The sequence below is a fragment of the Budorcas taxicolor genome, chromosome 2 (assembly GCF_023091745.1).
Source record: "Budorcas taxicolor isolate Tak-1 chromosome 2, Takin1.1, whole genome shotgun sequence".
In the NCBI taxonomy this organism is placed as follows: domain Eukaryota; kingdom Metazoa; phylum Chordata; class Mammalia; order Artiodactyla; family Bovidae; genus Budorcas; species Budorcas taxicolor.
This window is the reverse complement of record NC_068911.1, coordinates 38,903,799-38,917,426: the sequence shown is the minus strand read 5'-3', so window position 1 is coordinate 38,917,426 and position 13,628 is coordinate 38,903,799. Positions and strand designations below refer to the sequence as shown.

Genomic DNA, 13,628 nt, shown 5'->3' with positions numbered 1-13,628 from the left:
CCACTCTCTAGGATGCTGGAAGAGGAGAAGGACAAGGAGCAGAGAGAACGGGTCTGTTCTGATGAGGAGGAAGATGAAGAGAAAGGGGGCCGGAGGATAATGGGACCCCGGAAGAAGTTCCAGTGGAGTGATGAAATCAGGTATGCCCAAACTGGGACCTTGCCTCAGTGGAGGGTTTGTGGGGCCAGTGTCTGAGCATGTTCCTGTGTTTCTAATGAAGGTTAGAACCTTTTTTCTTTAATGAGGGCTGCTGAAAGCACATGATTGAAACCTTGAAGAAGCGTTCGGGTGGTTTAAAGGTTGTGACTTAATGCCCGCTCTGCAGGGAGCTGCTCTGTCAGGTGGTGAAGATCAAACTGGAGAGCTTTGACCTGGAGAAGAGCAAGGCCCAGTCTTGGGAGGACTACGTGAAGGCGTTTCTGGATGCCGAGGTCAAACCTCTCTGGCCCAAAGGCTGGATGCAGGCCAGGTGAGGGCCCGTGGGCAGCCAGTGTAGTCAGTGTGACCTTAGGGTGGAGCATTTTTGCGGACCATGGAATTCTTCAGGCCAGAATACTGGAGTGGGTAGCCTTTCCCTTTACCAGGTTATCTTCCCAACCCAGGGATCGAACCCAGGTCTCCCGCATTGCAGGTGGATTCTTGACCAGCTGAGCTACAGGGGAAGCCCAATCTTGTGGTAAAGAGATGTTTTGAGTGATTCTTCTGTGCCAGGCCACCAGAGCCCCACCCTCGGAGTCACAGGCTAGTGGATTGGACTATCATCTCACCTGAGAAGCTAGGGGCTTCTCTGTCTCCCTGGGAAGAGGGAGTTGTTTGTGGGATTCTGTCTTTGTCATTCTTTATCCCACTAAAGTTCTATGGCTGTATGCCCTTTTCCGTTGTGACGTAATGGCACCTACTGGAAGTTGGGAGGCAGGTGCATGTCAGGAACATTCTAATTTTCTGAACAGAATTCTTATTTGAAACTGGCAGGAGTGACTACTTCTTAGAGCCAAGTGCCAGACTTTTGTAACAGGCTAATTTGTGTTCCATAGCTTTCCATGAATGGACTGTATCTGCAATAGACAGAGAAAGTTTCCTATAACTAGTGTTTTTTAAAAAAAATTTTTGGGGTGAGGAGTGGTAAAATATACTTAGTGTAAACTTTAGCATTTTTCAGGGCACAGTTCAGTGGTGTTAGACACACTGACATGTTTGTGCAGCAGCACCAACTGCGCGTTTCCCCTCCCTGCAGACCTGGAGGCCACCATTCTACTCTGGTTGTGACTACTCTAAGTACCTCATATCAGTGGACTCATACAAAGTGTCTTTGTGTCTGGCTTACTGCACTCAGGATAATGTCCTCAAGGTTCATCAGTTATAGCATGGATCAGAACTAACTTCCTTTTTAAAGCTGAATAATATTCTCCTGTATATATACATTTTGCTTATCCATCCGTCTATCAATGGTACTTGGTGTTGCTTCCACATTTAAGCTATTGTGAATAATGCTGCTGTGAACGTGGACATACAGACATCTGTGTGAGACCCTGCTTTCAGTTCTTTTTCATGTACACCTAGAACTGGAATTGCTGGATTGTATGACGATGTGTTTAACTTTGAGGCACCACCATAGTGTTTTTCATGATAGCTGTTATCTTTTTTACATTTCCACCAGCAGTGCACAAGGTTCCACTCTCTCCACATCCCCACCAACAATTGTTGTGGTTTTTTTTTTTTTGGTAGTAATCATCCTGATGGATATGAGGTGGTGCCCCATAGCCCCATAGTTCACTTTGCTAGTAATTAGTGATATTGAGCATCTTTTCACGTACTAACTGTACATTTGCATATCATCTTTGGAGATGTGTTTATTCAAGTCTTTTGACCATTTTTAAATTGGTGTACTTTTTTGTTGCTAAGTTTTAAGAGTTCACTATGTATTCTGGATATTAATCCCTTATCACATACATAATTTCCCAATATTTCTTTGTTCTCTGGGTTGCCTTTTTACTCTATGGATAAGTGTCTTTCAACATAGATGAAATGGACAAGTTTCTAGAAAAGTTTTGTCCAGTGGACAAAACTTACCAAGACTAAATCAGAAAAAAATAGGAAGTCTAAGTAGGCCCATAATTGTTTATTCTCTATTTTCCTTATTTCTTCTCTAATCTTTATTATTAATATATCCTTCATTCTGCTGGCTTTAGCTTTAGTTCTTCTTTTTTCTGTTCCTTATAAAATTCAAGACCTTCCTTGTTTCTTTTCTTCTTTTTTTTTTTTCCCTTGTTTCTTAATGTAAGCAGTTATACCTAAAGATTTCCTCTCTTAGCACCACTTTTCACTTTGTCCTATAGATTTTGGTATGTTGTGTTTTCATTTTCATTTGTTTTTTAAAGTATTTTCTAATTGTCTTTGTGATTTCTTCTTTGATCCATTGATCGTTTAAAAGTATGTTGTTAAAGGTTGTTTTGTCTAATGTATCTGCCTTTTTCTTACAATTTTGTTTCCCAGTTTTCCTTTTGTTACTGATTTCTAACTTCTTTCCGTTGTGATTAGAGAAGATACTTTGTGTGGTATCTTTTAAAATCTACCAAGAGTTCATTTGTGGCCTAATATATGATCTATCCTAGAAAATGTCCCCTGTGCAAATGAGAAAGTGTATTCTGTTGTTGGGTGGAATGTTTTGTGTCTCTCTGTTACATCTGATTGGTTTATTGTGTGAAGTCCTCTGTTGCTTTATCTTCTGTCTCATTATTCTCTCTTGTGCAGAGGTACTGAAATCTCCAGCTTTTATTGTGAAACTGTTTCTCTCTTCCGTTCCATCAGTTTTTGTTTCATATATTTTAAAGGTTTATCAGGTGCATGAATGTTTATAATCGCTATATCTTCTTGCTGTATTGAACCTTTTATTAATATGTAATAGCTTTCTATATCTCTTGTAACCTTTCTCAAGTTAAAGTCTGTTTTGTCTGATGTTGATATAGCTGCCTCTGCTCTCTTGGTTATTTTTGCATGGAGTACCTTTTCCAGTCCTTTTATTTTCAATCTGTTCTTGTCTTTGGCTCTTGTAGCTTGCCTGGAAATCCCACATACGAGGGAGCCTGGTGGGCTACAGTCCATGGGGTCGCACCAAGTCAGACACGATTGACCACAGCGCTGCAGCCACAGCAGACAGCATATAGTTAGATCAGACCATATTTTTCATTTATTCTGCCAGTCTCTGTCTTTTGATTAGAGTGTTGAATTGTTATTTTTTAAAGTAGTTGCTAATACTTCTGTAAGTTGATTAACATCTAAAATTTCTGCCCCCATACAGCTCTGCTGCTGTCACAGAAGTACATTTTTATACATTGTGTGCCCTAAAACATAAACTAATGGTTTTAAAAATGACTCTTAAATTATGTAGAAGACAAGATTTAGAGTTACCAACCAAAGTCATAATAATATTTACTAGCTTTTAAGTTAGTATTAGTCTCTTAAATCATACTTTAAAAAGTATGATTACAAACCATTGTTATAATGACGCTGGCTTCTATAGTGGTTTTTGTCTATTCACCTTTCTGAGATCTTTATTTGTGCATGTAACTTTGAGGTGCTGTCTTTTCGTTTCACCCTCAGGACCTATGAGCATTTTTTACAGGATAGGTTTTTTGATCATGAACACCTTCAGCTTTTATCTTACCTGGGGATATCCTCCACTCTTTGATTGAAGTATAGTTGATGTACATCTCCCCCACTCTTGAGGGTCAGTTCCGTCAGATACAGGGTTCCTGGTTGACACTGTTTTTACTTGAGACTTTGACTGTGTCAGCCCCCTGTCTTCTGGCTGCCAGAGTTTCTGATGAGAAGCCTGCTGGTGACTTCATTGAGGACCCTCGTGGGTGATGCTGCAGTAATCTCTGGATGCTGTCAATATTCTGCCTTCGTCTCTGGCCTTTGAAAGTTTATCATGTGTTTGGTGTGGGTCTCTCGGGTTCATCTTATGTGGAGTTCTTTGCACTTCTTGGATATTTATATTCACATATTTATGCTTACATTGTCTGTTTTCACATTTGGAAAGTTTCAGCCGTTATTTCTTCACTCTTCTGGGCCCCTTTCTCTGTCCTCAGGGGACGTGCGTGCTGTGAGGGTGTGTGTGCGCTTGATGGTCCCATGGGTCCTTCAGACTGATCACTTTTCTTCAGTCTTGTCTTTCTGCTCCTCAGTCGCGATCATCTTCATTGTCCTATTTCAGGTTCTTTGTTTTTTTTCTGCCTGCTCAAATCTGCCTTTTCAGTAACGAATTCAGTAATGAATTTTTCATTTCAGCTACTGTCCTTTTTGGTTCTAGAATTTCTTTTTGGCTTCTTTTCAGGTTTCGTATCTCTTTATTGATATTTTCTCACATTATTTTCTTTCTCCACATCTTCCTTTAGTTCTTTGTCCACAGTTGTTTTTGTCTGGTGTATCTGCCATTTGGACTTTTCTCAGAGACAGTTTCTGTTGATTTGTGTTTTCCTTTGAATGGGCCATATTTCCTGTTTCTTTATGTACCTTGTGTGTTTTTTCTGTTGTTGTTGTTGAACAGCAGACATCTGAATCTAATAATGTGATAACTCCGAAAATCAGATTCTCCCCTTTCCCTGGAGTTTGCTTGTTTTGTGTTTTGTTTTTAGTATAGGCTGTCTCTATGTCAAGGATCAGCCTGAGGTGTGAACTTAACGTGTTATTCTTACGTGTTTTCCAAGCTTTTCCCTAGGCACATGCAGTCACTTTCTGATTTCTCCCACATATGTAGTTTTTTTTTTTAGAATGCTCTAGTCTTTAACATCTGACTTCCAAAGGGGGGAAAAATGATAAAAAGGAAGAGGTTAAAGGGGGTCCTCGGAGAACACAATGGCACCCCACTCCAGCACCCTTGCCTGGAAAATCCCGTAGATGGAGGAACCTGGTAGGCTGCAGTCCATGGGGTTGCACAGAGTCGGACACGACTGAGTGACTCCACTTTCACTTTTCACTTTCATGCATTGGAGAAGGAAATGGCAACCCACTCCAGTGTTCTTGCCTGGAGAATGCCAGGGACAGGGGAGCCTGGTGGGCTGCCGTCTCTGGAGTCGCACAGAGTCAGACACGATTGAAGCGACTTAGCAGCAGCAGCAGCAGCAGCAAAGGGGGTCCTGGCCCTTTAGATCCCCTGGCAGTTGCTTCAGCCAGTAGTGCAACAGCAGTGGGCTGCTGCCCTGTGTCTGCACCTTCCACCCCCATGATCAGAAGCAACGATTGGCCATCAGAGCACAGGTCCCTGGTCTTTGGAGACAAGGTCCTTTTTCCCATGCTGGTTCCCACAAGCTGTGTGCAGGCTGCTCCAGGAACACTTGCAGCTGCGGGCCACCAGGTGGGGGTTGGGCGGCTGCTCCTGTGCTAAGAGCCAGGATGAACCACAGTTTACTCGTCTAAGTCCTCCCCTGGAAGCTGCAAGCTTGAACAGCCTCTGAGATTACAGAGTGGTTCCATCAGATGGGTTCGGCTAGTGTAGTGTAGTTGTCCAGGTGGGAGACCACACCTGGTGCTTCCTGCTTGGCGTGTTCCCAGGACCCTCCCCGTGGAGCTAGGGAGTGTTCTTGGTCGAGTAGGCCTTCTCTTAGAGTCCTTTCAAGTGGAATTGCTCTTCTCACTGTAGATTGGACTCCTGATAGTACTTAGGGAAGGGCATAAAGAAAATTCTGTTGAGCTTCTCTGGGAAAAGTTGTGCCTTTGAAGGGGATGAGAACAGGTAGTAAGGAGAGTGCTCCTGCCCTTAGGGGAGGAATCACTCTGAGAGGTCTGGGGGCAGAGTCATAGCTTTTTGGGGGGAATCCTAGCTCTGTGGCTTTCAGGTGGCCAGGCAGCTGTGTAAGGCCCCCTCAGCAGCCCCCTGACATTAATGGGTGACAGTCCCTGCATACCAGGGAGGTGGGGAGGCTTGGGGAGCAGACTGCTTCCAGGGGCTCGTGAGGACTTCCCCGTGTCTCTTTGTTCCAGGACTCTGTTTAAGGAGAGCAGACGAGGCCACGGGCACCTGACGTCAATTCTGTGAGTGTCTAAATGTTTTCACTTGTCAGGACTACTGGCATTTTTGTCTCTGAGGATCTCTGACTCTTTGCTGTGTTCCTTCCTTTGCACAGGGCCAAGAAGAAAGTAATGGCCTCTTGCAAAATGAAGGTGAAGGTGAGTCAGCCTGCCCAGTCATGTGCCACCTGTTCTTAGCTCTCTGCACCCATGCTCTGGCAGCTCATGGAGCTTTGCTGGGCTGGGGACAGCTCTTCAAGATGAGATTGTACCAGGAGGCAGCCTGGCCCACAGGAGGGACCTAGGGTCTGCAGGACAGAGACCTGACCTGGGCCACTAGTGCCCTCCAGCCCCATGTCTAGGAAGCATCACCTACCTGGCCAGTTCCTGGGGTTGTCGTGGAGTTAAATGAGGTCGTCTTGGTGAATTGTCTTTACCTTTTAGGGAAGAGTGCCCCCGAGCCAAGTGCAGGTGAGCCTGGATTGGCATCGGGCAGGCAGGAGGCTTTGTCCAGCTGACTGACAGACGCAGAGGGGAGTGTGATGGCTGAAGACTGTGAAATGACTTTGATGTTGCAGAGCTCTCTCGATGTAGTGAAACTGCCATCTCACCAAAATTGTTGCCAATTCCTGAGGCTCTGTAGCACCCCTCATCGTCCCTGAACAGCCCAAGGGAAGGAGCGTGCAGATCAGTTATTCCTAAGTGTCTGTTGATCTCCTCTGATGTTCCTAAGACTCACTGCACCAGCTGCTGGGGAGGCGGGAGTGACAGGACAGACTGTGAGCCCAGAGGGGAGTTAGGTGCTGGCGAAACCAAGGAGGGAGAGAGTGAAAGCAGCCCCCTTTCATCCTGACCGCGGCTGGGAGCTGAGGTGGGGTGAGGGCCGGAAGGGAGCACATCTTGTTGTTCAAGTCATACAGTTTTTCAGAAACAACGCGGTTCCCTTGTGTGTGTTGCGGTGGCAGAATGCCTGGGTCAGCCCAGCCCCACCCAGCCGTGGCCAGAGAGTGGTGGGGTCGTAGCATTTCCGAGTCCATGCAGGCCGCCTGCTCCTTTCCTCCTTGGCTTTGTGATCATGCTGGAAGGCCCGCTGCCTGTATGTTTTCTCACACTCGAGTCCCCTTCAGCAGGGCCAGAGTTGGCATCTTTGGATGTTTGTAAACGCGAGCCTTTCTGCTTGCCTCTAGGAATCATCTGCTAAGCCAGATAAGAAGGTGTCCGTCTCATCAGGCCAGATGGGCAGCCCCCCAGCTTTGCCTTCAGAGCACCTGGGAGGAGGCCAGGGCGTGGGGGCCGCAAGCAGGGAGCTCTCGTCCCAGGCATCTGGCAGCCTCGCTCACCCTGCTCCTGTCAACCTGGAGGACTCGTTGGATGGAGACTTAGTCCATAATTCTGCCTCCTCATTGGAGGCAGTGTCCAAGGAACTGGCTGTATTGCACAGCAGGGCTGCTGGGAGCTCAGAGTTCCCGCTGCCCGCACCCGTGAAAGTGCCTGCAGAGAAGCTCGCGGGCATTCTATGTCCAGAAGAAAAAAGGAACTTTCCAAAGCCCAGCCCTCCTTCTGCCCCTCCACCCTCTAGCTCTCTGCAGTCACCCCTCAATTTTCTGGCTGAACAGGCGCTGGCCCTGGGGCAGTCCTCTCAGGAGGAAAAAACAGAGAGTTCTGGCTACAAAGAGCTGTCCTGTCAGGCTGCTCTTGGCAAGGGCCCGCCGGAAGGGCAGCAGCCGAAAGCCAAGCACCATGGCTTGCCGCGGACGTCTCACGTGCCTCCGGCGGGCACTGCCATGCCTGGCCCCCAGGTCAAGGTCTTTCATGCTGGCACGCAGCCACAGAAGAGCTTCACCCCTCCGGCTCCATTCGTCAATAAGCTTCAGGGCCCGAAGCCTGGCTCCCCTCAGTGTCACCGATCCCTCCTGCAGCTTGTCAAGACAGCGACTAAAAGCCAGAGCTTCCATGCTTCCACGCCAGCCTCGGGCACGCCAGCCTCCAGCAGCAGCTCTCATAAGACCCCAGCTTCATGCTCTGCTGCCGTGAGCCATCCAGCGAAACCACACTCAGCCATCTCTTCAGGACCACCCTACAAGACCAGTCCCTTCCTGGGCTCTGCCTCCAAACATGGGGTGTCGTCCGGCAGCCCCTCGTCTGGAGGAACACTGGTCCAGAGCCCTGCTTCTGGGAACCTGCTCCCCGCGGCACAGCCTCCCTCCGCAGGACAATCCGCCAGCCGACCTGTCCCTGGCCCTGCAGTAAAGAAGCCGCCTGTACCCCAGAAGTTGACCCTGGTGGCCCCTCCTGGTGGTCCCAATGGAGATTCTAGTGGAGGGACCCAGGGTGTGGCCAAGTTATTGACCTCCTCTCTGAAGCCCAGTGCGGTGAGCAGCGTGACATCGTCTACCTCCCTGCCAGTGAGTGTCCTGCTGTAGCCCGCTGCCTTTGTGGGCCTTGTGGGCAGGGCCACCGGCCTCGCTCTGGTCTGAGAGTGAGAGCTGATGCTCACGGTCAGGTAGGAACAGTGAGCCTGCCAGTTGGAAGGAGGACCGGGCTTCCTGTTTTCAGGCTTTTTCTTTTCTGGTGGCCAGACTCCCAGGAAAGCCTGAAAAGTCTCCTGGGGAGGACGAGCAGGGCAGGACTGGGCAGCCCTGCGTCTGCAGGGAGGCTGTGGATCTGGATGGCCAGAGGGAGTCAGGAAATTCGCCCTGCACAGCCTCCTGCCTGTCATCCCTCCAAGCGAGCATGTGAAGCTAGTCCTGCCCTCAGGTGGTCAGTTATAGGGATGTCACGACCAGGAAGACTGGTACTTCTCAGGGTGATTTTGTTGGGTTTGGGGAGACTCCACACGTGAGACAAAGGTGCCGTGACCCGGCTCGCCTCGAGTGATGCCTTACAGGAAGTTTGGATGAAGGTTGGGGAATGAGAGCTTTTTTCCCCTCCGTTTTTCCCATATATAAGATAGTGTGGTTGCAAAGAGCAAACTGATAGAAAGATGTGTTTAGCAAAGCTTCACTCGCCTCTGCCTTCCTTCTCCAGCCCTTGTAACTGCGTTCCTTAGTTTCTAGGTCTTTTCTGTTTCTTTGTAAAAACCAAAGGTAAATGCCTTTGTGTGTGTGTGTGTGATGGACGTATACACACACTGCTATATCCCTGTATTGGTTGGTATCCATGTATGATACTCTCTCCTTCCTTTCTTGCACAAAGGAGGCATAATTAATACCTGCTTTGTAAAGTGAACGCTGCTCGGGGAGCCCTTCTGTGCTGGTTCTCTGCGATGGTCCTTCCTCGGGGCTGCAGTGGAGGGGCGGCTAACGTGCACGTACCCCTCTCCAACCCACCCCTGGTGCGGTGCCAGCTTTGGTTTGTGAGTGGGCTTGGATGGCTGGACTCCTGACCCCTCTCTGTGCTTCCTCCCCAGAAAGGAGCGAGTGGGGCTGTGCTGTTGACCGGCTCCTCATCCTTGAACCTGCTGTCTTCATCCTATAAGGCTGGCAGTCCCAAGCTCCCTGGGGCCTTGAACTCAAGCCCCTTGGGGATTATCTCCCAGCTTCCCCTCCACGTGATCTCCTTCAGTGCTGACTCCTCTGCTAAAGCGGGGGTCTCCAAGGATGCCATCGTCACCGGCCCTGCCCCCGGGACGTTCCACCACGGCCTCGGCCACAGTAAGTATCTCCCTTCTCCCTCGTACTGGAGCACAGGAGGGGCCCCTGGGCCTCTGACCGACGGGTTCTGCTCTCGCGTGCTGCGTTCCTGTGTGTGTCTGGGGGGTGAGCGTGGGCGGCCTCCCTGGCGCTGTGCTGAGCCCTCCCACCCCCGGCTTTGCGCCCAGGACCAGGCTGCTCCCGGCCTTAGTGTGTGTGGTTCCCTCTCCCTGTCGTCTCCTCTCAGGTCTCCTGGCCGGCGTGCACTCCAGCCCGCCTCGTGCCGCGCCTCTCCCGCACACTGCCGTGTCTACCCACCTCCCGCAGAGCCTGCCAGGTAATTTCCAGGTGGTCAGAGTGCCACGTCCACTGCGGGCCATTCCCCTCCATCAGAGGCCTTCTCTGCTGCCAAGGACAACGTCTCCCCCTGTCGTCACTGTGACGTCTGGGTTTGTCGTCGGAGGCTCAGGCGTCTCTGTGGTACTTGGCGCAAGGGATGCAGTCTCTCCCACGCTGACACCTGCCTTGCCCTGTGTGATCACAGAGGGAGGCGCAGTAGCCTGAGTACTCGGCTCAGGACTTCCTTGCCCTCAGCTCAGTGTTTCCTCTTCAGTGTAACCAAGACTGGAAGGGTGATGGTGCTGATTTCCCAGGGGCTAGCTGGGGCACTGCAGGCCTTGCTAACAGAGGACTCAACCTTAGTGTAAGTGAAAGGGGAAGTCCGGTAGCAGTGGCAGGGCTTCAGGAGGGACCCTGACCCCTCAATGGAGTGTGTGTCTGGGAGAGGAGCAGTGTGCGCTTCAGTCCAGGCTGATGCGGGGGGTTGGGAGCACGGCAGGACTGAGCAGCATCCTTCTTCCCTGGCGTCTGCTCTGCACACAGCAGTGGCTGCAGAAGGGGCCAGCCTGCAAGCCCTGATTCACAGCGCGAGGAGAGGGCACAGGCGCCCCGAGCCAGCGTGTGCCCAGTGGGCGGTCTGCCTGGCCCCGTCCTGGGACCGTGGCTCTTGGTGCACGTAGTGCAGGGCCGGCTGCCCTTCCTGCTGCTCTGCACCTGCTCCAGGCACGGCCTGGGGGCTGCACTGCTCAGCATCCTGAGGCTGATGCTTAACAGTGAATGCCAGAGGCCATCCATGTGCAAGGGTGGACTGCAAGTCTCTCAGACAGAAACATGCTTACTTCAGAGAAAGAAACTGGGGCTAAGCCTTGTCAGCAGTTACTCCCTGTTCCCATGGAGAAAGCAGGGACTTGTTCCACAAACTGGTGGTCTCCGAGCCATCCAGGCGAGAGCGGGTGGCATTTGAAAGACTGCACTGCCTCTGTTTGCTTTTGGTAACACTCTCAAACAGAAATAATTGGAATGCTATTGGAAACGTGACTCCTGATGTGTGGAATTTTCAGGAAAAAAGGGAAAAGTGTTTTCTTGTACCATTTCTTTCCTGTTTTTCCTCTTGGAGTTAAAAGGCTGTCTGAAAAGCATCTGGGCTGTAAGAGACCACTTGAATGTCTTTCTTGAGACTCGTCGTGTTGTAGGATTACACTGAGTGGTCATCGGTGAGAAGCCTTCTGCTGTCTCAGCTCTGACTGGTATCTGCTTTGCTTTCTGCCCTGTGTGGGCTCAGAACATGAGCACCTGTGAGCTTGCCCTTCCAGCCCCCAGGCCTGCAGTGGAGAGGCGCTCTGCATCTGACAGGCCTCACGAGGAGCCAGGCTCTGCCCCGGGATGGCAGCTGTGGCTGGGAATGGGAGCGGCCCTTGCGGCACAGACGGCGCCCAGCCAGCGGCCGCCCTCCCAGCGCCAGCACACTGCCTGTGTCGCAGGTAGCCTGCCAGCGCGTCTGGCTCATTTGAGCCCCAGAACACTCAGTGTTCGGGGACTTTTGCTATTTCAGAAGTGGTCCCCTTGAGGTTTGGTTACTGCTGCCTTCAAGGAGATCCTGAGAGTCTTATGTTCTGTTTTTGCTTACTATTTTTCAGATGCTTCTCAGCTTCATGGGAAAGGGCCCAGTGTACCAAGGAAGTTGTGATTTTCAGGGCAAAGGCTGGAAGCTGCACAAGGAGGTCTCAGAAGTTGGATGATAACTATGCTCTGCCATTGGTTTTCTTCTGGAGAAGGCGTGAGTGCTAAGTGGAGCGTCTCTTGGCACGTGTGATGTGCCTTCAGTTCAGGGAGCAGCCCTGTGCTTCTCTGGGGGCCCTGGCCAGCCTGGTGCTCAGCGCCTCGCGGCTCTGCTGCAGACAATCGTTGGAGGGGCCGCGCTAGGCCAAGGAGCACGCCGGCTCGTGCTGGGCACTCTGGTGGCGGGGCAGAGCAGGTGGCCCAGCTCCTCGCGTTTGGCCAGAGTACCTCAGCCCACCCTACTGGTCGGGGGCTCCTTCTGGCCACAGTGGGCTCCCTGGTTGGTCAGAGTGTCTCTCCATCCTCCCGGCTCACACCCCAGCTGGGAGAGGTACCTTGTTCTCTGAAAAATACTCAGAACACCCAACGTGTGCTCATCGTGGGGGCTAGTCTCTCCACTCAACATGACAATGAAGCTCTTTTAGAGAAAAGACCTTTGTAGATTCAACAATTGTGGTAGGATTTTTAAAGACACTTATTTTTGGCTCAGTTTTGATCCTTACCATTAAACGCATTGGATAGAATCGGACTGTTCTCCGCACTTCATGTTGTTCCTAGGAAGACATAATTCCAGTGCCTTTATGGTGGAGCAGGACTGGACACGTCCACTCGGCCCTCTGAGTGGGTCTCAGATGAAGACCTTTTTAAAGACATGTCTGTATCTAAGACAGAGCCAGCTTATTTGAGTTTTCTATGGTTGCATATCACAACCTGGGCCCTGCCTCCCAGGTCCCAGCTCAGCCAGGGCCCCCACCTTGTTTCTCCCAAGTTCATGCAGGTGGGCTGCAGAGCCCCGAATTCCTCCTTCTCTTTTGAGGGCTGAGGGTGTGAGGAGTTCCAGGCTGCAGGTAGACATTCCAGTTTATTGTAACACCATGCTCAGGCCGAGCTGCGGGAACAGGCCCCTGGGAAGTGTCTGCCGTGCAGAAGCAGGCCTTGAGGTCCACACTCTCCAGACAGCAGGTTCTGCCTTCACTGGGAGACGGACGAGGCAGCACCCCACTCAGCCAGCAGCTGCTTCTCAAGGATTTTCGGGTGCTTGCCTGTCCTGTGAAGTCTGAACTGACTGTTCCAGCTAAGTCATTTCCCTTATGTTGAGAGTAAAAAGCCTCTTCAGAATGCGCGCCTGCCTGTGTGGAGACACGGGCAGTTCTTTTGGGTCCTGAATCCCAGGATATGACGCTTGGTGTCTCGCGATTTCTCAGAGGCTGTCCGGCTGCCCGGGGAGCAAGACTGCGGCCAGCCAGCTGGCCAGGCCTCTGCTCTGACTTTTTTTTAACAGAAAAACCAACACATGTGTCACATGGGGCCAAGTGGAGTCCTTGTCCCTTTACTATATCTATTTTTTGCAACTTGGGTTTCCAGTTTACAGACTAGTCTTAGATAGTAGCAAAAGAGCCAAAGAAGAGATTGGTATTGCTGAGCTCAGAGCGGCGCAGAGGCCGTCCGTCCAAGAGCGCTGAGCGGCGGGAGGACACCAGGTGCCCCTCCCCACCGCGCCCCCACCTCCCGGCACCACCCAGCTTTCGGCCGGAGCAGGATGCCCTCCTCCTTAGGAATCTAGCGATGCCTCTTGCCTCAGGGAAACGTTTCTTTGATGGGGAGTTGATGAGGTTTCTTTTCCTTGTTGATGCTTTATTTGTGGTAACGGAAGAGTGAGTGACTTGAGCCACGGCAAGGAGGGCTGCAGGCGGAGGCGTCCCGGCCACCACGCTGCAGGCTTCCCTTGCTGGCAATTCTTGAGTGTGAAAGGGCTGTGGCTTTTGTGCAGCGACTATGTTGGTGTTGGGGGTGGTGTGGAAGTTGTTAATCTTGTATAAAGCAACACAATAAATTGTTTCAAGGTTTCCAGAACATCCTTTCTTTCCT

At 50.7% G+C, this 13,628-nt stretch overlaps 1 protein-coding gene across 2 annotated transcripts in view; it reads left to right on the top strand.

Annotated features, from left to right (window-relative positions):
• Positions 1 to 13,607, top strand: part of UBN1 (ubinuclein 1) — a 31,673-nt gene extending 18,066 nt beyond the window's left edge. For both annotated transcript variants that reach the window (XM_052661562.1, XM_052661564.1), the window contains exons 11-18: positions 12 to 140; positions 326 to 469; positions 5,983 to 6,033; positions 6,126 to 6,168; positions 7,197 to 8,414; positions 9,419 to 9,662; positions 9,889 to 9,978; positions 11,618 to 13,607. In XM_052661562.1, the coding sequence (XP_052517522.1) occupies positions 12 to 140; positions 326 to 469; positions 5,983 to 6,033; positions 6,126 to 6,168; positions 7,197 to 8,414; positions 9,419 to 9,662; positions 9,889 to 9,978; positions 11,618 to 11,667 (1,969 nt within the window). In that variant the 3' untranslated portion in view covers positions 11,668 to 13,607. The remainder of the gene's footprint in view (positions 1 to 11; positions 141 to 325; positions 470 to 5,982; positions 6,034 to 6,125; positions 6,169 to 7,196; positions 8,415 to 9,418; positions 9,663 to 9,888; positions 9,979 to 11,617) is intronic.
• The last annotated feature ends 21 nt before the right edge of the window (positions 13,608 to 13,628 follow it).